This window comes from Oxyura jamaicensis, chromosome 19 (genome assembly GCF_011077185.1).
Source record: "Oxyura jamaicensis isolate SHBP4307 breed ruddy duck chromosome 19, BPBGC_Ojam_1.0, whole genome shotgun sequence".
NCBI classification, from domain to species: Eukaryota; Metazoa; Chordata; class Aves; order Anseriformes; family Anatidae; genus Oxyura; species Oxyura jamaicensis.
In genome coordinates this window covers 2,974,773-3,000,122 of record NC_048911.1, presented here as the reverse complement: position 1 = coordinate 3,000,122, position 25,350 = coordinate 2,974,773, and the positions used below count along the sequence as shown (strand labels likewise).

At 38.0% G+C, this 25,350-nt stretch overlaps 1 protein-coding gene across 2 annotated transcripts in view; it reads left to right on the top strand.

The window, feature by feature from the left end:
• Positions 1-25,350, top strand: part of GTF2I (general transcription factor IIi) — a 77,048-nt gene that overhangs the window by 32,220 nt on the left and 19,478 nt on the right. Inside the window, exons 10-21 of one of the 2 annotated variants that reach the window (XM_035343109.1) lie at positions 1,112-1,168; positions 4,933-4,995; positions 6,636-6,737; positions 11,225-11,290; positions 15,218-15,401; positions 17,221-17,279; positions 20,603-20,674; positions 21,405-21,588; positions 21,913-21,971; positions 23,572-23,643; positions 24,164-24,347; positions 24,827-24,885. In XM_035343109.1, coding sequence (XP_035199000.1) covers positions 1,112-1,168; positions 4,933-4,995; positions 6,636-6,737; positions 11,225-11,290; positions 15,218-15,401; positions 17,221-17,279; positions 20,603-20,674; positions 21,405-21,588; positions 21,913-21,971; positions 23,572-23,643; positions 24,164-24,347; positions 24,827-24,885 — 1,161 coding nt within the window. Of the gene's footprint in view, positions 1-1,108; positions 1,169-4,932; positions 4,996-6,635; positions 6,738-11,224; positions 11,291-15,217; positions 15,402-17,220; positions 17,280-20,602; positions 20,675-21,404; positions 21,589-21,912; positions 21,972-23,571; positions 23,644-24,163; positions 24,348-24,826; positions 24,886-25,350 lie in introns of both variants that reach the window. The other variant, XM_035343108.1, reaches the window with a different exon arrangement.

Here is a 25,350-nt window from a genome sequence, read left to right as displayed (position 1 = left end):
GGTGAGAATTTCCTGCCTTGTGCCTTAGAGCACCAGCAGTGTACTCCAGCTCTTTTTTCATTGCATGTCATAGTATTTGATATTGTATATGTACTTTCAGTAGAGTGAAATACTCTTTGCCTGATTGTGGCAGCACTCTTTTCTAGCTTTTCTTACTGCGTGGATGAAATAGAGTTTAAAACAGTTCACTTGCCTTGTGAGTTGACAGTAGCCTTTCCTGTTAAACTATGAATGTTCGTTGCTGGTATCCTCCCTCTACATGGCCACCATTTCTGGGGAGCTGTACGGAGTTCTGCGGATTGTATTTGCAAATGAACGCAGAAGTTACTCAATTTATGAGAACAATTATTCCAAATCCTTCCAGTTAGTCCTAGGATGGTAGTCCTGTCTGCCGCACGTACGCTAGTTTTATCACCTGTGCTGTGTCTGTGGTAGGAAAGAATCTCTTGCCCAGTCGGTGGGTCCCTCCTGCAGTCTGACTGCAGTAGTGCCCGTGCATGAAGCAGTAGAGGTTTGGTGGTGGTCATTTTACCTTCTGGGCTTCTGCAGCAGCCTTTGTAAAGCAGTGCATACATGCAGTCAAAAGAGGTGTTGTCATTAAGAGCAGACAAACTTGTAGTGCTGTAAATGTTTTCAATCTCTCTGATTTTGTCTATTTAACATAGGTAGAAGTAGTAGAGTCAGAAAGGACTTGCTGGGAAAGTAAGTTTTAACACACAGGGAAAAGATTGAGATTGAGCTAATTAAAAGGTAATTGAAAAAAATCAGAAGCATCAGCATTTGATGTTTTAAAATTACTTTAGTTTATTAACACAAATGCAAAAATTGAAAACCTGCTGTTCTACGTGAGTCTTTCTGACTGCTTGGTAGTGCAGGAAATGCAAGCACCTTCCATTAGCCCCTCAAATTTTTATTTTGCTAAACTGAACGAGTAAAGACTTCGAGGTTGTTGCTATTTCACAGACTTTTTCCTAAGTTCACTTTACAGAAAGTACGAAATGAACATATGATATGTGAAGATAAGAGTTATTTGGCAAATTCCTCTATGGACTGGGAAAATGTGTTTGTTGTGAGACACAATTTAAAAGGCATTCTCTTTGTTCCCAAGCAGGCCCTTCTGAAACATCAGAGATGGATGAAAAAATTGCTCTTGCAAAAAGTTACACAGGTAGGCCTTACAGTTTTGTTTTTTCTCACATCCATTTTGTAACTTCATTGTCTGAGTTTTGCTTTTCAGGGCTCTGCCTCTATGATTTGAAGAGTTAGGGTGTTGAAATTTAAATTTTAAAACAGAATTTAAGTTTTCAGGTGTCTTAATAAGTAAAGAGACATACAAAAAGGATTCTTATTTCTTCTGTTTCTTTTCTAAAATCGAAAAGGAGCATCAGGTTGATCATTCTAAAGCAGCAGTAATTTATGAAAGTGCGAGTGTATGTTTCTCAAGAAATTCAGTCTGTTTCATAATTAGTTACAAAATTCAGTGAGCCTCTGCTTATGTATTGTGAATAGAACTTGATCATTTCTTTCATTTAGCTGGGTGTGAAGTGAGCAGACACGTACACAACCAAGCATATGGAAAGTTTGTGTTTAGGGGAAGCAGATCATTACTGACTCTCAACAATATCTGAAATGAATTTACTTAAAAATTTATTTTTTCCAGCTTTTCCAGTTTGAATTAAAAGTACCGTTTTGCCCATTTACTGACATTCGAAAAAAATAATTTGTGTTTCAAGCTATGACATTCCTTATACAGTCAGTGGTTGTGCTGTCATCAATTTTTAAGTCGTCTTCATCAATTTTGAGTCTCATTTAGGTTTTCATATGAACATTATAGTTCTGGACTTTTGGCTTCTGAAAATCCTTGCTTTGGATAATCAATGTTAAAAAAAAGTTTTTTTGTATTTTTGTTATGGTATGTTTTTACTTTTATTTATCTAAAGGAAGCCACCAGGGTTCCGTTTGCAGTGAAGGAACAGATGTGGAAATACTGGGAGAAGGCTAGGTATACAACATGTTATTCATGAAAATAAATAACATCACTGGATTTTTCTTTTTCCAGAAATACTTGGAAAGATGGCAACTTAATTAAAGCTGTACCTCCTCTCCAGCCATTCTCTTTCCACATTTCCACGATTGTCTTTTTTTCTATTTTTTTAAATCTTGTAAACCTTGCCACTCTGTGGCTTACTATAGGCAAGTTGGGATGGAGTTGTCATTCTTGTAAGTCATAAATTGCATTTGTGAGGTGCCTGTAACCCAACATTTAATGCTTTGACAAGACGCTGAAGTACATCATTCTGCAGCTAGTTTCATTCTAAGCACCTGAGCCTCAGACCTGAGTCCTAATATTTTTTTGGACGTTTAGGCCCAGTTGTGCTAGCAGCAGTGCTCATTCTGGCAAATCTCATTATTTTGGCTTTGAAGATAAGTATCACTGTAGTTAAGGGTACAGTTACATTAAATTCAAAAGCCTTTCTCTTCATAAAGGAGAATAAAGTTCCTTACTCTTGCTGACTGCACAACTAGCACTACTTTTTTGGAAAAAAAAAAAAAGAAATCTAGGTGCTTTTTTTTCCTAAGCATAATACCATGAGCCCTTTGTGCCTGGTTACGAAGAGAGAGCCTGAGGAAAGTGTGATGCAAAATGACTGAGACTCTAACTTTGATTTATTTTTGCTTCTGTAGAATTTTATAGCTACAGATGCTGAGTGTGGCCCTTCGCATCAGGATATGGTTTTTCCTACATTCTTTCCCCACATCTGTTCTCCTTTGCAAGTTTCTGTAAGAGATATGCTGAAAGTTACACCCTGGTTTTGCTACATAGAATAAATCAGTTGTTTGTGAGGGTTGGTGTTTATGAGAAGATCTGTGGGCAGTTACAAAAATTGGACAAACAATCTAACTTAGTTTTAATTTGTTCCTTTAATAGGCAAAAAATGTAGATAGACTTGCCTGGATTCTGTAAAATGAAAACAAATATTTATTGTTGTTCCTCACAAACAGGAGTAAGGAATTAAAATCAATGAATGTGTTTGGATTTCATGAAGACTTTGACAAATACCCTGCTAACTATTATTAAAGAAGCGTATATAATAGGCATTTAAAGGTCTTCCTAAAGTTACCCTGAAAGTTGGGCTGTGATGCAGCAGATGTGCAGAAATTACTGTTTTCTGCATAGCAAAAAAAAATGGATGCACATATAAAAATATCTTCTGGTGTCTGCCACCAGTGGTTTTCGCATTTTTTTCCTCCCGTAGCACTGACAAGATGGTGAATGAGGAAATGATAAAATTACCACGAGCACAAATCGACCAGATTAGCCATAGCTGATAAAGGTTTGTGAGGTCTCAGTAAGACTGGATGAGCGTGGTGCGGTTGAAATTCAGTAATCAGAAAGTCAAGGTTATGTGCATCAGAAGAAATTGTTCTAAACCAAATGAAATCACGTTGGAGAAACTGGAGGCAGTGCCAGAGAATGACGACATTTAGAACTGTAAAGAAGGCTGCTGTTCAGCAGCTGTGTGCATTTACTTTATTACCTGATGCAAAGAAGTACTTAGAGAGCAAAAAAAATACCTAGTGGTGATAATACTTTGCTTAAAAAAATACTTCAGTGTTTAAACCAGTTGGTTTAATATGGTTTAAGAAGAAATGTTTGCTCTGGGAGTTTCATTCCAGAGCTGTGTTACCATCTGGCTTGATATTTTTGCATGTTTCTTTTAACTGGGACTAGTTCTCAGGGGTTTGGTTCTGCACTAAGTGGCCCATTTTCAGTCTTCGTCGCTGTTCTTAAACTTCCACAAAATTTACCACAGCTGTATCTCTTTTTCAAATATATATATATATGTGTTTACTTTTCTGATGCTCCCCAAAAAGATTCCACATGATCAATTGACATACTTGTTGTTTTTATGACGATACTTCATGTTCACACATACTAAAAGAACATTACCTGTTAATTCATTCTGTTTGTTGTGGTTTGCACTTGCTAGTTGTCTACCAAGCACTCAGTCTGAATTAGATCAAAATGCCATAGTGTGTTTTCCATGCCCCTGATGATAGTTGACACAGTTTGAATGTACTCCAACTGCAGTATCTCACTGGGTATTTCTGAATCTCTGCCATACGTGGCATCATGTGAAGAGCAGTGAAAAGGGGGACATTCCTTCCTTGCTCCCAAAGTGATATACAGTGATACAGCTTACAGAAACCTGAAAGAAGACGTTCCTTAAAGTGTACAAGCACAGAATTGTTGGAATATATTGCCAGAATAATTAAAGTATTTTCCTTCGTACACTATTATTAATTTTGAAATAGTTTCCAATATAATTAGCTTCACTTTTTAAAACTTTATTGGAGTTAAATTCAAATTGCTCTTTCTCCTACAGGGTACTGATAGGCCTAATCCTGTTTATTATATCGGTGCAGAATGCCCTAACACAAACATTGTGATTATGCATTTCCCTTTCATTTTTCACTGTTGGCCTTGCAGCCTGTCAGGGAAATCATTGCAGTGCAACAACTATAAGTCTGTATAAATGATAAAGAAATGTATCATCTGTAGGGGCACGCAGCCTTTGTTTATGTTTTCAGTAATCCTTGATAACAAAGAGAAAAATATTTATGATTCTATTAATCCTATTAAGCCAAGAATAAAGAATTTCCTACTGTCATTAATGGCAACTCTCTGCACTGCTGCACACGCAATTTAGCATGTATAATCCCCACCTCCTTACCCGTGTCTAGAGTTGCTTAAAGGCTTAGGGTAAGATATCTTTGCCTCTGTTTTTGTTGCACACTGTGAATGCAAAATGTTTTGTTGAGCCAGAGCACTTCTTTGACAGGTGTTAGTTAAAATACAAAATCATTGAGCATTTGCTTAAAAATCTTTCCTGTGCCTGTCGTTCACCACTTGTGTTTCTGTCCCTTCAGATTCCTCCCAGCACACCCCTTCAGAAACAAGTGAGGATCCTGAGGTCGAGGTCACCATCGAAGGTTAGTTATCCAGTTCCTTTATTTCAGTCCATCGGACATTTTGAGGTAAAACAAAAAACACGCTGTACCCATGCCTGTATTAGCACTGAATAAATAGGATTATGCATCAGCCTTTGGCTGCAGTTTGCATTGTGCACTGCTTTGTAAACATCCCTCTTCCAGTTATTTTATAAGAAAAACTACAGCATACTGGATCATATTGGACATACTGGGCCAGTCTGTAAATAATGCCTGACAGAGATGTGTTTTTCATATATTTTTCGAGCATTAATAATTTTTTGCTCATTATTTAACAGCCATTCATTTAGATTTTAAAAAGCTTTTACAATGTTCATTCTGAAGAGCATGTTCTTTTCTAAGCACACAGCAGTTATATCCAATTTCTAATTACCACTAGATTCTGGGAAGAATTGCACCATAGCAGAAGTGATGTTTTACAGGTGGTGTGAAGCTGCAGTTTACATGCCTGATACTGATAACTATGAGATAAAAATCTTTACATTTACCACTCCCCTTTTTCATCAGCAGTATAGCTGCAATGAAAATAGCACTAAAGCCACTAGCCAGTATCCAAGTTTCTTTCATGCTAGGGTTTTGGTTGGAAGTGAGCTGTGTTTGTTATATTTGTGAGTTGCATTTTCTATAATTGCATTAAAACACTTCTCAGATTGACTTTGGCATTGCTTGCTTTTGGAATAGGCAAGATTAAGACCACCAAATTAGCAATTTAGAAATTAGGCAATGCATTTTAGGACAGAGCTCTCTCTTGTTGGGATTACTTTTATCTCTTTATAAGGTGGCAATGAGAAAACTCTTACATTACTTCAAAAGAAGAGGTAGTTAGAATAGTTGTTACATTCCGTGTATATGTAAAGGCCTTTACCACAAACGGTAAATGGTTTTCTCTAACACCATGTAGTACAGCTGTATAGGCGCAAGAGATGCCAGTATGTAATGTTATACTTCCTAAGTAAAATATATGCCTGGTGAGCTGGGAATGAACTATTCTACATGGGAAATTAACGTCTTTGTCTGATGAAACCATTTCTTTTCTGTAAGAACGGAAGTACTGGTGATCGAACAGTTTTCTTAAACTTGTAAATTAGCAGGGAAGCCAGTATTTTGGATTGGGAACTGACCGGCTGAGTAACATCTCACTAAAATTGACCGAGGATTGCAGGTTTGCACTCCATCTACTCATATGTGTTTGAGATAGGGCAGACCTGTTAGATTAATTTAATTTAAGTACCTCATTTTTACACTGATTTGAAATTATTTTTAGCACCTTTGAGCTCTTCAAGATCAAACTTAAGTATTGTGTTTCAAGACTTACTAGTAGAAGATTACTTACAATTAGATACAAAATCTAGTCTGTCTACACAATATATTCCTGTTTCTTTTGCTGTCATATAGTCATTTTGTGATCATGAGACGACTAGTTGCATTTCAGAACACAATATTGTTTTCCTTAGGAAGTGCAGAAGAAGCCTTGACTTTTTTGCTTTGTTCTGCTTTGTGCTGGTGTGCTTCACCACTCTTATCGATGACTGATGCTTGCAGAACTTGAAATTCAAACAGTTCCGACATTGCATGTCAGTTCTCTGAATGTTAAAACAGTGATATCTTCATGTTTCTATCAGATGATGAAGACTACTTGCCCCCTAACAAAAGATCGAAGAACACTGAGTCAGCAAATGAAGCTGCCAATACTGGGAGAAGAAAAGTGAGAGAATTCAATTTTGGTAAGATAAAAATTAAAGGTTGTTTCTTCTCTCCGCTTTGCTTTGTTAAAAGGTATTAGACAATCTCACACTGCCAGAGTAAGACACACCAGTGCATATATTCATTTGAGAGCCCAGGGCTATTTGCAGATGTATTGCAGCACTATAATCATCCTTAGGCTACCTCTGTTGTTTTTCATTAGTCAAAGTGACCACCAAATATAGTCACTGTAAATAATTTAATAAAAATAACTCCTTTATCAGCTGATTTCTCGGGCAAGAAAATCAGACCAAATTCACTAGTGTACTCAGGCATAGTAAGCCTTAGATCAGGAGCCTGTCTAGCTGGACTTTCTTGATATGTGGTGTGAACAATGAAGACGTGCTGAGAAGAGCCACTATTGAGAAAGTAACCAGTGACTCCATTCTGCTGAGTAGCATGCCTTTGTCCTTGTGGATGCACAAAAAGTTGAGGTGGGTTTGGTGGTGTTCTTCCATGATACCTTATGTAGAGTTACCACTGTAGAAACATACTGTAGTTATTGTCCTCTGAGGTACTTACCGTGTGATTTGTCATGGTCCTGTACCTCTCCTTTATTTACTTTATTTGGGTTGGTTTCTGGGCAGATACCCCATCATTCTGTGTACTTCTGTAAAGTTCTGCACCATCAGGAATATGCCATTTGACACAGTGTTTAAGATGATGATTAGGAAAGCTGGGATTTGGGGTCAATTGAGAAATCTCCATAGAATCTCTTGCAACATCTGTTTTGTGTGAAACATGCTATTTCATGCTAATTTCAGTGAAAATTGAAAAAAAAAAAAAAAGCTGTATTCTCATATTCTCAAAAGATCATTGATGTGAATAGGCAATTCCACATGTAGCATCAGTTAGTTTGGGTCGGATCAGGAGAACACAATGGCAAAGTTAGAGAAGAAAATTGAGCAGTTAATAGCACAGAAGCTTTTGCTAGAATATATTCCCTTAGTAGAAACAGCATCTAAGCTTTGCAGGCCAGCAGTATTTGAAGGGAATAAAAAGTGAGGTTGACTAGACACGGAGAGCAAAGGTAGAAAAATATTTGGGTGATAAAAACTTGAGTGGACCTTGCATTGTTGTAACACCACAAAATGAACACGAGAAGCTTCAGAGGAATAGACTGCTGTGTATAGACTTGCTTCATTGAAAAAAGGAGCAGCTGTTGGTGGTTGTAGCACTGGCATTTGAACATTTCAGAAGATTTTGTATCTTTGTCTAATGAAGTCTCAGACAATTCACTTGGACAGGAGAAAGGTGGTGTTTAATTACACCACAAGTAGCTGCAGAATGACAATGGCATGTGCACTCAGCAGACTGGAAAGGAGGTACAGATGCTTGAGAGTAGTCTGTCTTATCTGATCAGGGCTTTCAGTATTTTATATAACGTTGATGAGTTCCAGATGTCTGGTAACTGTGAGCTGGAGACATTTCCTGTATGTCTTGATTGAGCCAGAGATCAGGTACCCCAAGAGGCCAGAAAAGCCGGGTGAATGATTTGCTGTGCTCTTGGTTTCATGCAAACAGGAAGCTCGTGGAAAACAAGATAATTGTAACCAGAGGGAGGATGAAAAGTGTCTGGTAAGATGCTTGGTGGAAATTGATGATCTTTAGGAAGGAAGGTTGGATTTCAAAAATATTTCTGAACCAACCACTAGAAGTTAAAAATATCTTTGCTGAAAGGAACTGTCACTGTCAGTAAAAATATCTTCCCACAACATTTTTGCTTTCTGGGAGATTCAGTCAAAAGCTCAGAAACTTAAAGATCCAAAATGTCAGTGCAGTTGTGTCATAGCATTTTAGGGGAAAAATAAGTCCCCTCAGCTGTTGTCTCAAGGTGATGCCTATGACACTGATGGAAACTGTGTAGTTCTTCCCCATGCTGACGAACATGGATTTTCCCAGACTACAGCATGCTTCAAGTGGCTGCCTGTTGGCCATTTTATTTCTCCATAGCACTACCGTGTGGCATGTTGATGGGAGTGGGAATGTGCTCAGTACGTGAGTCTGATTTTGCATGCACTGCGTGTGTTGCCTCCAGTCTGTTGGATGTTACCTGGAGCCTGTCTCCACGTGGCAGAGAGTGGGCTAAACTGAATAGACAGTGGGCAAGCTGGGGAAATTGTCGGGATTGTTATTTCCTTAGGGTGTTGTTCCAAGGTCTCAGAAGGTATTTACAGGGGTAGAAGGAAACTACTACCTATCTGGGTAGCTAAACTACTTGGCAGAGTGGTTACCAAAACAAAATGTGAGCTTAGGTTTGAGGTAGGTCTTCAGCCTTCCTATGGGGCATGAAGTGTGTTACAAAATGTTTCTACACTAATTGGTCCAAATCCAAGGGGTTAATAATGCTGACAATTTGATTAAAAACAATGACAGCTATCTGCTAGCCCTTCCAAATTTTGAAATGACTCTCCAGCCTCATATGGCAATTTATTCATAACATACAGAAGTACCTAAAAGATCAGTGTGCTGATCAAAATGTGAACCAGATGATTTTTTTTCAGTTGCTTATTCTCTCTGTATCCAGCATTCCGAGTAAGCATGCCCATATTGAAATATATCTGATTATTAATCTCTGTAAGGTTTACATTGAAGAGAGAAGGGCATGGAGGTAGTTGATTGAAAAGATCCACATGGAATATTTGGGCAGTGATTGTGGGATTTGATAACTGAAAAAAATGAACCCTTGACAACTTAATGGCTCGTGTAAGAGTGCTCTCTTGAGCATGCTAATGAGCAAAGGGAGACAAGGCTGGGTGGGAGCAGCCTCTCCTAAAACTGCAGTAATAACCAGTATTCAAAACAATGTAATTTAAATACTTCTATACAGTTGTTTTGTAATACAGCATTACATGCTTTCTGGCTGTTCTCCCTCTGAAGAAAACCAGACTGAATTTTAGAGGAGGTCTTTTGCTGACTCAGCCTCAGACCTTGATGAACTTGAAGGGAGCTCAACTTTGTGACAGTTTCCCCCTGGGTTGCAATCTAGAGTTGTGTAAGTGCCTTTCAAAACCCTTGTCCCGGGACTGTCTGTGTGTGTTCACCAGCTCTGCAGTGAAGCAGGGTTTCCCTTCAGCCCAGTCTATTCAGACTCAGATCTTCCTGACTTACTGGTAGAGCTGCTGCTAATCCACTGTTCTGTAGGTCAGCAAAAATGCTGTCAGGAATCAGAAAGAAGTCTATCTGGCTGTGCAGCAGTGGTAAAAGGGGGAGATATTATATGGTCCAAGTGACACTGGAGCAGAGAATATTGTGCTGGAGACATTTAACAGCTAAGAAGCTCTGCACTACAGAGTGGCAGTAAAAAGGGTGGCAGAAGCAATTATGTCAATTTATCTAGAAGCATGCAATTTAAAAATACAAACAGGTTAGTTTATGTAAATGATTTGCTAGATAACTAGAATAAAGAGTTTATATGGATGCAAGGCAGCATGCCAAAACAGTCTTTCCTTAGGTCTTATTCTTGCCCACATCTGAAGTATGCTGTTCTCTTGATGTCTACAAAACTACATTTAAAAATTTAAGGCTTAAAAATGGTGATCAAAGTTGTATACATTTGTTTGAGAATTAATATTTAAAATGATTTTGATATGGACTCAAAAGTCCTCCATTTCAGAAGAGCTTTTTGACAACAGGAAGTATAGTAGGTTGAATGGCCTCATATTTTGACCTCCACAGTTACTTGACTCAAATCCTTGGTGTAGGAAATAAGCTGCAGGTAAACTTGCTTATTAACTTATTTTTAAAGGCCAGCAAGCATCTGGTACCGTCTATAAAAGACTTGTGGCATTTTCCTTAAAGCACAGAGATGGTACAAAAAGCTGTGAAAATGTGTGCTCTCTGTCACAGGCAGAAAATAAGATGTTAAAATATTGCCAATTAATCCAGTTCTCCAGGGAATACACAGTTGAAGTAGGATAGCTTCTGTCTTGCAAGCTACATCTTACTTCAGAAGTGGGGTTTATGTGGATGTCTTGCAAAAATCAGGATTTGGGAAAATGGTGGATTAAGGAAGAGGATGGCATGATGCCTCCTGACCCATATAGTTGTACATATTTACACAAAAAGTTGATCATGTACTTGCTGTAAGCTTTATTAAGCTTTTCAGGCCCTGGCTGCAGACCGCTATCACCAACAGCTCAAATTGACTTTTCCCCTGATGGTGGTGAGAGCTGCATTAAAGAGAAACCAGTTTTAGACAGACTTTATCCTGGTTTTTGTCCTTTTATGGTTTTTAAACTTGATTTTATATCTGCACAAGTTTGGGAGGCAATCTGAAACATTTTAATCTGTGCTTTTTCTTTCTGAATGTATCAATATATTTTGAGGTATAGGCTATACCATACTCCCCAGGCATCTGTGTGCAAGCAAGCAATAACAACAGTGTGTATTTCAGTTAGTAGTTACAGATTTAACAAGATTCTCAGTTTCATCTGTAGTGTGACATGTCCTCTTCTTTTCTTTGCAGAGAAATGGAATGCTCGAATTACAGACTTGAGAAAGCAAGTTGAAGAACTGTTTGAGAAAAAATATGGTATGTGTTATGCTCCTTTCCAAACAATTGCCTCTAGTCCTTTGACACTGGAAACCACAGCATTTTGGCATGCATCTTGTTGTCTCTGGAGCAGACCAGGATTGACAGCACCAAAGGGTTAAATGTTGTTAGAAGGCTTAAGACTGGGAGCAGGAGCTTTTTAATGAGCAGAGTAATTTTGAAATTGGGTGAATGTGTTTGGCATCTTAGTGCAAAACTTGATTTCATTTTTCAGTTGTGCTCAGTGTCCTGGAGCTTCAGTGTGCTCATGTCTTGGGCAAGCACATTTGAGAGAGTTGGCATTTTTCCTGTAATTACATTGAGTTCTTAAGTGAAATAATCTTAGGAAATGTCTTTGGGGAGAGGTTACCAATGATTGATTGTTGCTTTCTGATTATGATTGATTTGCAGTGAAGCAGCAATTACATTTTAGTGGTTCCCGGAGAGAAAAAGAAACACGCGTATTAGACTTTGGAATGTCTCCAGATGTTGCACCTAGACATATTTTGTGACCACGTCACAGAGTAAAACAGCATCAGTAAAAATTTCAAAATACATAGTGGTGCTCCTCTGCCATCAGAAGTGGAGGCATCCTTGGAATGGAGATTATGATATGTTAGAGCCATTAGATGTTTGAAGTGTGACTGTCGTCTGACATTTAAATAGCCCACTGAAAGCAACTCACACCAAATAAAAGCAGCTCAGAATCTGATTCACAGTATTTATTTATTTATTTCTCTTGAAAGGAGCGTCATTGAACTCTGAGAATTGCTTTAATTTTGGTTTTGTTGTTTACACGTAGCCAGTCTAGAAATCTGTCTAGTCTGTTGAAAGAGCTATTCCTGACTTTCTGTAGAAGGTCATACGGTATTAAACCACCCCCTTTTTCCCTGTGGATGACAACATATCATTAATTCATAAACCAATTCCATATCTGATTCTAGTTCTTTCTGTTTGTATGGGTATGTAATTTCCTATTTCCTGAAATGAGTTATGGATGTCCAGAATTCTCAGTGCTTTTCTTGAAAGTACATTGATTTTGGTGTTTAGATGTAAACTAATGGAATTACTTCTTATCGTGTAAATACAAGAGAGGATCTCACAAATATAGGCAAATTTAATAAAATGAAATCTATATCCAAAGATATATCTAAGCAAAAATTTGTAAATCCAAGGCATCTCAGTGCAAACTGTATTGTATTGCTGATTGTGTTCCTTGTCTGAAGAGTATTTGCTAAAATGTTTCCTGGTTTAGGTGAAATAAAGACTCACTCTCTCGCTTATTAAAAAAAAAACAAAACACCACCAACAACAACAAAAACACCTTGTTGTTAGGTATTTATTTAAATGGGATTTTTGTTACTCTGAAGCTCTGGAATGGTCTAGATTTTAGTGATGTACTTGATTTTTTCCCCCTGGCCAGTTGTTCACAAACACTTCTTTCCATCTGAAACTCGGCTGCTGGATTTGTTACGCTTTTTACTACTCACCACAGCAGCCTCCAGGGCTGCAAGTTTTGTTTGAATTTCTTGGAAGAGGTATATGACTGCAATAAAAATCTACTTCAGTGAAGGACTAGTACGATACACAACACCTCATTCAGTGATTGTCCTGTCTCTGACAGTAGCGTTTGGACAGGTTTTCTTGTCTGTTTGCTAAGAGACATCTTCAAGTCATGTCCCTCCCTTTGTACATATATTTTCTGTCTCTAAGTTTGGCTGTGTTATAGGTAGCAGTTGGAATCAAGTCTGGTTGAAACACAGTTCTCACAGTTTTAATTTTTTTATATGTAATGCTCATGAGAATGTAAGACAAAGATACATAAGGTATCTTCAAAGCTTCCCCTTTTAGAATCATAGAATCACAGAATCATTAAGGTCGGAAAAGACCTCCAAGATCCTCTGGACCAACCAGCCTCTCCACCAAACCACCAAACCATGTCCCCAAGCACCTCGCCCAACCTTTCCTTGAACACCCCCAGGGATGGTGACTCCACCACCTCCCTGGGCAACCTGTCCCAGTGCCTGACTGCTCTTTCTGAGCAGAAATGTTTTTTTTGTCCAGCCTGAAGCTCCCCTGGCTCAACTTGAGGCCATTCCCTCTGCTCCTATCACTAGGTATCTTTGAGAAGAGGCCGACCCCCAGCTCCCCACACCTTCCTTTCAGGCAGTTGCAGAGAGCAATGAGGTCTTCCCTGAGCCTCCTCTTCTCCAGATCAAACACCCCCAGTTCCCTCAGCTGCTCCTCACAGGACTTGTGTTCCAGAACCTTCACCAGCTTTGTAGTCCTTCTCCGGACATGCTCCAGGGCCTCGATGTCCTTCTTGTAGTGAGGGTCCCAAAACTGTACCCAGCACTCGAGGTGTGGCCTTATGTGATAAACACACCTAGAACCAGTCAGTTTCCACATGGTGGATAGAGTGTTATCCAAATGCCTTTAAAACCTAAATTGTATTGCTTTTAAGAATCTGGGAGTTAATGTGAGCATTTTGTGTATACCAGTGTCTGAACCACTGTCTATTTCCCATGTGTGGCTTGAAGAATTGCCTCGAGTAATTTCGCTTTCAGAAATTGTGCGACAACATCACTGTATTCTGGTTTGGCCTACCTTGGGTCACTTCACTTGGTGTTGAACTCTGTCATCATGTTAGATCATGATGTTAGACCTCACCTGGACTGTCCTTCAGTGCCTTGCAGAATGTCCAGCGTGAGAACATTTCTGTATGTGGGGTTTCACAGTATGGGGAGCACAGCCTGTGCCTGTGCCTTGCCCTTGCAGGTTTCTCCCCATACAAGCCTGGCCTTCCCCAAGAGCTGGGGGAGCTGGAGGAGCTGAGTTAGACACCTGGAATAAATTGCTGGAAACTTAGTTTGACCACACTGTCCTTGTTAATTTAAAAATCCTTGAGAAGCCTTTTTTTTTTCACTCCAGTTGGCTGAGTATCTTGCGGTGCTGGTGAAAACAGTGCTCTGTCCTTGTGAGCTTTAAAGGCCAAATGCTGCCCCTCAGATCCATAATTACATTCAACAAGTTGCATTGAGGGCACCTCTTTGATCTGTTAAAATCTTTTCTCCTCAAGTCATTTCTTGCATTTAATTTCCATGGCAAAACAACAGAACTAGCACACTGTTTGCGGGCCAGTCAGATGCTAATAGAGAATTCTTGTTGCATGGCCTACAAAATTAACATACTCTTGTAAGTATAAAGAAATTAGCCCTCGGTATTTGCAAACCATCCTGCTGTTCTCCAAGGTTTGCCAGCATGATAGGTGTATTAATATGATTAAGGTCCTCATAACTTAAAGGAATACATTGATTTTTTTTTTCCCCAGCTGTGTGTGAATCTGTTGTTTGCTTTTCATTTACTCCAGAGTTTTCATTAGTAGGGCCATACTTCTCTGGATGGTGTTAGAGGTGTACTGTTGAGTTTCTTGGTGATTTCTTGCATTTCTAAAACACACCAAAGCTTTAGGAATTCACTCAGAAGAATGGATATGTGTCCCCCCGCAGGCATCAATGACATTTGTAAACCATTAAAAGTAACAAGTAATGATAACAAGAGCTAATGAACTGAAACATGTTTGGTGTATAATTAAGTCTAGATAATTTCATATTTCAAATCATGTTTTTAAACAAAACTAAAATACTATGAAACTTCACTCTAACAAGGGCCGCGTCTGTTATTAAATGTTTACGGAACAAATGCAAAAGAAGAATCTGCATGTGCATGCATATGTATGCAGGTCTCCACCTTCTCTACTGTGAATTAGAGTGATTTGCTGGGGGGGGAACACAAATATGAATGCTTTCATGTTTAAAAGTGCTGAGAGGTTGATTGTCTGCTAATTTTAATGATTTTCAGAGCACTATCAAGCTTGGATAGAGCCACAAGCTAGTCTAATGATTTGATTTTCTTTTTCTCTTAAAGCTCAAGCTATAAAAGCTAAAGGTCCAGTGTCTATCCCATACCCACTCTTCCAGTCACATGTGGAAGACCTTTATGTGGAAGGGCTGCCAGAAGGAATTCCCTTCCGAAGGCCATCCACATATGGCATTCCCCGTCTTGAGAGGATACTTCTAGCGAAGGAGCGGATCCGGTTTGTGATTAAAAAGTAAGAAATTTGGCATTTTTGTCCCTTTTTTTACACATTGGTTTCTTTGGGGTCTGCTGTCCTTCATTTTATCTGCAACCAAACTGATTTCTACAGAGGCATTCTACTGCCGTGCTGATGGTATTTTTCATTTCAGGTTCATTTGTTGATAAATTCAGCTTCTCACATCACCAGAGCACCACTGTGGTGGCTAAGATTTGCATAGATCTCTTCAGCATTACAGACTTTTATCACGGGCAGATCTGTTTGTGAAATTTTAATCTCAACGGCTGTAATGTGTGTTGAAAGCCATTGACCTTGGCACATGTCAGGCTATCTGAGGATCCTGGCCTACATTTCAGCTTGTGCTTTTATTTTTCTCTTGCTGGATGTAGATGTGTCTATGGTGTCTTCTGTATATGGTATCACTCAGGACAGGCTTGAGGCCAGAACAGCAACTGGTTCTTATGATTTAGTTGCATGTACCCCCTTGGGGTTGTCTTGATCAGATAGCTTCTGTGAGGGGAGGCCTTAGATGTGCTTAGAGACTGTTTACCTGCCCTATGGCTCTGGCAATGTATCATCTGTCTTTAAATTGAGGATGTGAGACTTAGAAGATGTTCTGGGCTTCTTTTTCTTCTCATTTCTGGCCTCAGTGTCTTTTCTAGAAGAACCCTGACATTACTTGCTACAAAGACAGATGGGATTTGAAGGGAGCCCGAACCTAGTGTGAATTCAGGATACACGGAGAAATTGTAGAGATGCTGAGTGCTGGATCTCAGAGCTGCAGAGCACTTCCAGATGTTAGCAATGTGGGTTCCACTTTGGTAGACTGATCCGCAGATTTGGCAGTGTGTGGATATTTATCTTTTGCAATTTGTTGCTTCACTTTAGGCAGATGTGTTGTTTCACACCACAGATGGGCATTTACAGTTTAAATGAAGCTACTGTGAGTAACAGCTGACATTTTCCTATTGTGCAGGGGTGTAGGGCCCAATCCAAGAGCTGTTGAAGTGGATAGGAATCTGCTGATTGCAGTGGTCAGGCTCAGCATCGATGGAAGTGACAGCCTTTGCCTGTGCATGCCACCTTTAGCACTGATGGTAGTTTTTCACATTTGAGAAGTTATGTTTTCAGTTTCTGTTATCCTAAAGCTTGCAGATAACCAGAAAAGAGGGAGAGCTGTCTCACCTGAAATCATACACTATGCATAGATTTTAACATTAATGTAATACTAACACTGGGTCTTATCAAATTTCTCTTAGTTGCTAACAATAACTCATTTATGTTGTTCATCAGTCTTGCAATCTGTGGTAACCAGAATAGCTCAAAAACTAGTCAGCTCTGTGAGAAACGTCAGAATTTCAAAACTTGTCTTTATTCTAGTATGGATAAAATGTACCAGATGTATGTGGAAAACAGAAATACCCATATTTATTATGTTTGTTTTTAATGTTTAAATTTTCAATTTGGATCTTTGTTTCTGATGGTAGTTTGGGTGGGAAGTGCATTTAGCCCCAGAGATAATTTTAGTGAAATATGTGTGTTACCATGAAATGTTATGGCTCAGGTGAATATGAGCATCAGGAACGAAAAATGTTTTTGTCAGGAGCATTCTAACCAGTTTTTATAATACTTCGGTGTTAAGTGGAATTTAATGTTGTGAATCTTGACATCCCCTGTTTGTAGTTTGTTTGTTTGTTTGTTTGTTTTCTTTTTGATCCTTCAGTGATAATTTGTATTTGTTAGGTGTGTTTGCTACAGAGGCTGTAACTATGGGCTCTGACTTACGGTTTATCAAAGTCTGTCACTGTTGAAGCACGTATCTTAAATCTTCTAGGCATGAGCTTTTGAATTCGACAAGAGAAGATGTACCCTTGGACAAACCAGTTGCAGGAGGTAGGTCTTGAAATGTGTGAGTTGAATACTGTGTGATTTCCTGTTTGTCAATCTTAGTGGTGAATACCATCTGCTTTTACTAATAACACACTGAAAATAATTCCTGGTGTTTTGAATTTTCTTTAGCTACAAAGAAATTGACAGCAATTATCCAGTAAAATCTTTATATCCTAGAAATACTTTGGAAATCTAGTAGTTTTTCCTCAATGTTTGTTCTTTATTCAAGAGTACAGTGCTTTTCTAAGTCAATATAATTAGACTTAGGATTATATAAAATTTTTCTGATGATGCACTGTCCCAAAGTTTATAAATTGGCACATGTTAATCAATGCCATATGTAAAATTTTAAATGTTTATGAGAGGGAACAGGCAAATTTTAAAGAACCTTGTAATGTGCTTTGATCTGCTGTTTGGAAGTGTTATGTAAAAATTAGGTGTTACTTTATTATTTTGAAAACAGGAATACAGCAAGGGAACTTTTTCAAGAGTTTAAGAAGAAAATCAGGAAGGTCAGGTTAGGATGTGAAAAGTAACACTGCCTATCCAAGATTTTTTATCTTTTAAAAATATAACTCTAATGCTAACACTGCCATCTGTTTTGATTCATCTGGCCAGAAAGAAAAATAATGAGCTAAGTGCTAGTCTGTTGGAATATAGAGAAATGCCAATAGTTCCTATAGTTGATACAGTTTAATGGCTAGGGAACTGTCTGTATCATGGAATATTTGCTTACATGCGGTATTTGCCAGAATTAGATTAATTTGAATGCAGTAATGAATGTACTGGTTACAGACAGAATAGATATTCATATAGAGACTTGCTTGGATGATGGGACTTTGCTTTCTAGTAGTAGTGGAGTGGCAAAGCATTCTAACCACCTGAGTCTTTTGCCATCAGCAGATGCCTGCTCTGAGATGTTTTGTCCACTGAGCACCCATCCAAAGATAACAAAAATGGATGTGCAAAAACAAAACTGCAAGAAAAGATTTTTGTTCCAGTTGAGCCCACCAGCTCATTTCCCCACAAGCTGGGAGGGGAAAAAAAAGAAAAAAAAAGAAAAAAAAAGAGTATGGAAAAAATCAAGTTTTGAAAGAATCGTGCTTTTGCACAGGCTATTATTAGTAAAGTAACTTGCCTGGACTTGATTTCCTCCTCGGTTGTATTCCACTGTCTCTTGGGCTTCAAGGCTTTTTTTTAATTGTCCAAGTAAGCCAATGTTGAAAGCTTGTACGCATGAACCAATGGTAACAAACAAATTGCTCCCAACCCCAAAATGCTTGCTGGCTGGCAACCTCAGCCTGGTTGAACTGTGATTTTTTAGTAATACCAGAGCAATTCTGAGTTCAGACAGGGACACAAGCATGTAAATGGTGGTATCTGCACTGCTGCAGCACCATTATATTGTATTACATACTCTTAGTCCTCTGTTATAAAAAGCATATCAAGGACTGTATTTGAAATGAACATTGAGAATCTAAATTAAGCAAAGAAATTATGTCTGAAGGATGTCTCTTTAACATATGCAGAAATTAAAGCTTTCCTGCAGTATAAGTTAACCTAGTGTTTTGAGTCTTAATAACCTACTGTTCCTTTGAGCACCAAATTTGACTATAAAATAGTAGGTAGGCTAATGACTGAGTCTTAAACTTAACTGTCCTTTTATGTGGGTTTCTGAATTAGCCCTTTCCTCTGTTGTTTTTAATATGGTTATTATGAAGACAAAACAGGTACATTACGTATCCTGTAAAAAAGCCCTGTAGCTAAGAAAACCAGTGGCAATCCATTTGGATTGCAGTGCTATGAGCAGTCCCGTCCAGCTGCCTGTCTTCACAAACCTGTAATGATGCTGATATCCACGTGTGACCTCGGTGTTACTTCTGAGAGAAGAGAACATCTGTGAAAGCTGCTGACATCTCAGGGACCCCACCTCAGCACACAGAGTTGCCTGACCCTCCTTTCCCTCGGTTTTCTCCCTGTTTGAATCCCCCCTTTTCGCTGTAGGTCAGCATCTCCTCAGCCCGTGCTGCTCCGTGTCTGCATAGCCCCGCTAGCTGTGTCCCCAGCAGGAGGGGAACGGGGTGGGTATGGAGGGCGTGCTTATGACTGGCAGAGGAAGATGATTCGCAGTTGTGTTCCTGAGGGAAATAGGCTGGTCAGGAAGGTTCTTAAAATAGCCTCAGCCCCGAAGCCCTGAGAAGACTGATTTGGCTCAGGAAGTGAGTGAAGTGTGAACAGGTGCCTCTGAAGATAACGCAGCGTGGTGCAATGCAGTTATGCAATAGAAGTTGTTGTTTGTGCATGCTAAAAACCAAAGCCACAGCTTGGCAGCTGTCTGCTTTCTTGGTAAAAACAGAGTTACCTGTGCTTTGATCCCCAATGACAAGCACACATGACAAAACACGAACAAAAGCTGTTACCATTCCTGCTACCAAACAGACAGAAATAACATCATCATTGTGCTCTGTTGGTCTGCTGGAGGACCACATCTAAAGCATTCAGGTACAAAACTTCGACAAACACTACTGAAGATGCATATGTATCAACGAATGAGCAAAGAAGCTCAAGTGATAAAATGATGAAAAATTGGATTTAAGCTTGCTTTATTTCCCCAGGATGTGCTACTCTGCATAGCTGCCACATGCTGGGTTGTGCCTAAATTATGACTTAACTCATGTCTTAAGTAACGTAAGGAAACATTTCAGAGAGTTGGAACTGAGCTGCTTGTCGTTCCAAGTTGAGTAACAAAATCACTGGAGTCATTTGGCGTAGCTGTTAGGGACCATTTAATAAGCATTGTGCACAAACAATGGGAGAAATAGATGCAGGCAGTTCGGCATGAATATACAGCAGGGAGCAAACTGATATTGTGCCTATTGTAAAAGTTTGGTGAGGGATTTTCAGTGCTTAGTGAAAATTCTATGAAAACAAGTTTTCATACCATATGCTCGCTCAATTCTGCACAGAGTATCAAGATAATGTTTTAGGAGATGAAACTGGCAGAAAAAAAATAATCCCATCTAGAAAAGGGATTTACAGATTGAAGGCGGATAAAAGCAGTGCAGTTTTTGATGCCAATTTGCTGTGTGTGTTTTCTAGCAAGGGCAAGTCTCTGGGTCAGTGGATATTTGTACAGCTTTAATATTCTGTCATTTTTGATATGCAATTTTCTTAATTGGGGATTGAATCCCTACTTCCCCAGCAGAGTATTTTCTGGGTTACCTGATAATGCATCATGGTTACACCTACTATAAACTGTGCAAGTGAAAATATAACCAAAATAATTAGGGAATGTTATCTTTATTTTGTGTTATTCTCAAATACAGTGAAAGAGGAGTGGTATGCTAGAATCACCAAGCTGAGGAAGATGGTAGATCAACTCTTCTGTAAGAAGTTTGGTGAGCACAGAATTATTCTTTTCTTTTATGGCTTTGTATTTCTTGAGGTTTGCTTTCATTATTTCCTTTGAATGTCTACATGAATGACACCTTTGATCATCTTCTTTTAAAAAAAATAATAATCCTGGCAGTTGACTGAAAAAAAAGTATTTCCTGTTTATACAAGTTAAATTCATAGTAAAAGAAAGATATATACATCTTAAATGCTTTTTTTTCCAATTCTTCTAATTGCTTTTAAATCCTTTTTTTTTGTTTTGTTTGTTTTGTTTGTTTGTTTTCCACCTTTGATGGTGAATAAAACAACCATTTACTTATTTATACCCATTGCATTACCATAAAATTCTTATTAGAACATTTCTGGGTTTGGTGAATTTTTATCTTCCCTCCAAAATAAAAAAATGGTCAGCTTCATAAGAGATTGAATAAAATGCTCTACATTATTATTTAAAGTTTGGATAAAACCACTGCATTAAGCCCAGTGATTAATCCATTAACAAAGTGTAGCACTGTGACTGCCCACTGTCAGCGTGCCACAGCACGATAAATCCTTACGTTGTGTATCCTTGATGTGCTGAGACTTAGACTCTGTTGGATTTAGATAACCTGCACCATCCTGGGTTCTAAGATGATACCTGCAATAGCATGGAGGTCTTGTGGCTTCTAATAAAGCTAGTTTTGAATAGAGAGATGGCCAAACTGTCCAGTTACTGGTTTTGTTTTGCTCTAACAGGCGAGGCACTGGGGAGCACCGAGCCTAAAGCTGTCCCATACCAAAAATTTGAGGCCCATCCGACTGACCTCTATGTTGAAGGTCTGCCAGAGAACATTCCCTTTAGGAGTCCATCCTGGTATGGGATCCCTCGCCTAGAAAAAATAATTCAAGTGGGCAACAGAATAAAGTTTGTAATCAAAAGGTAAGCGTATGTTAATTCCTAATTTTTATTTTTTAAAGAGGCCAAACACCATTTGTGTAATCAAGCACTCGGTTTCATTAAGTCATGAAACATTCAGGCTTTATTTATTCAACAGGCAATATTAAATATTCTGCATTTTAAAGTGGGTATTTTCAATCCAGACAAGTCTTCCAAAATGTCTTTGTATCTTCCAAAATGTCTTTGTAGCATTTTCAGTGTGAAATGCACAATAGAAAAATCCAAACTTTGTACCTCATGTAATAAAAAGTATGTATTATTTATTTAGTGTGAAGCATAGGTAGATTAATTCCTTTGTGTTTGCAGGCCGGAGCTGCTAACCCTCAGTTCACCAGAAGTTATTCAACCCAGGACAAACACACCAGGTAAGACAGGTGCTGTCTCCAAGTGGCAGTGTTAAGGGATCGGTGCAGAAACAAATTTGGATCAATACAACATTCTTCAAGAAGTGATCCTTAGTGATGAGTGTCATGACATGCTTTTCATGAGTTTTTAACAAAATATATAAATTATCAAGAAAATGTGTGGATTTCTGAATTGAGGTGCAGTCTGAATAACTAGGATGGATCGTATTCACAGCCGAGGAGAACTAGAGCTGCTATCCTGGTCTGGTATCAGGCTCGGGCGTCTGCGTTTCGTAGCTCATTTTGTTGGGCTTTTTTCAGGCCTCTGTAAGGAATTTTAATGACTTCTTGAAAGCACAGAATGCCTTTAAAACAGGAAAAGGATCCAGATTAATTTAGCTGTTTATTTCCTGAGACAATAGAATGCTCTTTTCTTGCTACAAAAGTGTATAGTCCAAATTTTCTTTTTTTTTTTAAGTGTGGATTGGCTTGTAGTAATAACACAAACTGAGACCCAGGGGTTCGTAGGTTTTTCCCACATATTTCACTGGATAAACAAACTGTGACCTCAAGAAACAATTGTATTGAGTTCTCTGCAGGAAAAAAGGGCAAAAAATATGATTCAATAATCATGGAAGCAGTAGTCTTCTTGTATAATCACTAAGTATTGTGGATTTTGTTGGAATTTTGAGGGGAAGGCTCTTATTCCACAAGAGGGTAGCTCAGTAAAAAAGACTGTTCAATGTGGAACAGAAGTATAAGGTAGCATTTAGTTTTGTTTTGTTACCAAAACCCTGTTTATTGTCAAATTTGATAGTATAACTAACACTTTGACAATAGAATAACTACAGCAGTAAAAAAATCAGCTGATAAAATCCTCTTTTTGAAAGAACTGACATGCAATGGTCATCATTCTTAAAATGCATAAATAAATAAATAAAATCCAAAAATATGGTTGAACATCTTATTCGGAAATAAATGAAAAAAAGTCTCTTTAGAATTCTTCATGCGTGCTTTCCACAACTCTGAATGGTTTTCACTGCTCAGTAACAGTTAATTGCTATCTGTGGGTTATGATGAGAAGTAATGAATTATGCTGTTTGTCAGTAAAGGAATGCATTTTTATTGCTGCTAGAGCATCCTTTGCTCTCTACCTAAGCTACAAATTGTCAGCTCTATCTAGCATTAATGTAATTGACTATTTGTAATAGAAAACAGGATTGAAGGTTATTTTTTAAGCTAATTAAAATTTTTAGTGGAGCACTTTTTAAATCTGTGTCTTCTGTTCTAAAGGGTGTTGTTCTTATGCACTGGAATTAATTAATTCTAGCTTTGTAAAAGCTACTGGAATGATTCCTTCCTGCATCTAAAGGCCCTGAAGCACAAGTTCTCCTGCCTGGGATAATGTTTGAAATTTCTAACCACATTTAAACAGATTTTCCATTACAAAAAGGGAATTACGTGTATCATTTAAGTTGCCATTGTCATTACTTATTGCATGTCCCTGCCTACTCATACTTGGTTGTGTTCATAGTTTACAAGTTCTTTTGCTGAAAAATAATGTGTTCAAATGTATCTCTGTCTAGAACTGGGTAACGGTTTTTCCATTTCTTGTTTTCAGTGAAAGAAGATTGGAACGTTAGGATCACAAAGCTAAGAAAGCAAGTAGAAGAGATATTTAATATGAAATTTGGTAAGTTAAATGTTAAGTTAACTCATATAATGCTGCTGTGTTTTAAAACAATTCTGTAAAAAGAGTTTTGATTTTTACTGCACTTATTCAGGCATCAGAAGTGTACTAGGACAGACGGAAATCTTGACTTCTCTTACCTGCTTTTTACTGATTCTTCCCTATAACTGATATGAATGACTTTATAGCAACATCCTAGGCCATAGTTTTTCCAATTGTATGACAGAGATAATTTTCCAATTGTATGACAAATGTACAGAAAGCTTTTGGATGAAAGAATTTCTCAGAAAAACATATTAGATACAGCAGGCTTAGGTAACAGATGTTATCTATCTGTAGCAAGAGGGACAAAGTCCCCACTTGACAATACTCTACAGAAAATAATAGAAAATCTATTTAAATATTTCTTTTTTTTTTTAATCTCTGAGTAGAAGAGCTTCTGTAAGCCAAGCTTCTTAAAATCACTTGGGATAAAATACCACCCATTTGAGTGTGTAAAATATCATTAAATCTTTATTTTCAGCACAAGCTCTGGGGCTTTCAGAGGCAGTGAAGGTTCCCTATCCTGTATTTGAATCAAACCCCGAGTACTTGTACGTCGAAGGCTTGCCAGAAGGAATCCCCTTCCGGAGTCCCACATGGTTTGGAATTCCACGCCTTGAAAGAATTGTCCGTGGGAGTGGCAAAATCAAATTTGTTGTTAAAAAGTATGTTTGTAATTCAGTTATTCTTACTCATGATTTTGAAGTTAATTAATTTCCTTCCCAGCAACTTAGGTGTTAAATGAAAGCTAAATTCTGTTTCCATGAAACAGAAAGAATATTTTGCACATAAGTTTATCTCATAAGAGGATGTAACTTCCTTATTTTAAATTTTAAACGCATAATTTGTGTGTTCTGTGCATCATGGATCTAGGGAAAAATGGCCTTGTATCTGGAAGCTTTATTCCTTCTGTTTTCTTTTTTTCCTCTTTTTTTTTGAAGTAAACTCAGAAGAAAATTATAGAACAGAATATGAAGCTTTGCCTTCTAACTTTTTCTTATTATAGTAGGTGGTGAGTCACGTATGCTTCTAGCAGGATTTTATTATAGAGAGATGATATTTTGTAAATTTGAACCTGACTTAATTCCAAGAAATTTGTGATATTTTGCATATGTAATTGAATTGTATTCTGTTCAATTTTTAGGCCTGAGCTTGTCACTTCCTATTTGCCACCAGGACTGGCTAGTAAAGTAAACACTAAAGGTAAACAATTATTTGCTGCCATCAATTCATAAATACTTTGGGTTGGAAGACTTCCGTGGTTCAAAAACACAGGTGTCACAATCAAAAGCTATTACTTAAGGTGAATTAGCATGGTGGAGTCTGAACCTGGTATTATTAAGAAAAGTTACCCACATTTATTTACTTTTTCTCTTTTACTTAAGACTATTCCAAAAGAGAAAATGAAATTTACCCAAGTTCTTCAACTGTTCTTTTGCTACTAACAGTCTAAAATATGTTCAACATACAGCTTTAATGTGAAGCAAATAACAATGAAGATTCTTAAGAAAAGAATAAAAACGTATTTTAAGTTAGCTGTCTATAAACAAGAAAAGTATCAGCTTCTGATTTTTTTTGATAATAAAAAGTACCAAAGCCTTCGCTCACACTTAAAAACAAAAATGTCTTCTGTCCTAAAATAATGGAATGAAACTTCAGGTGTGATAC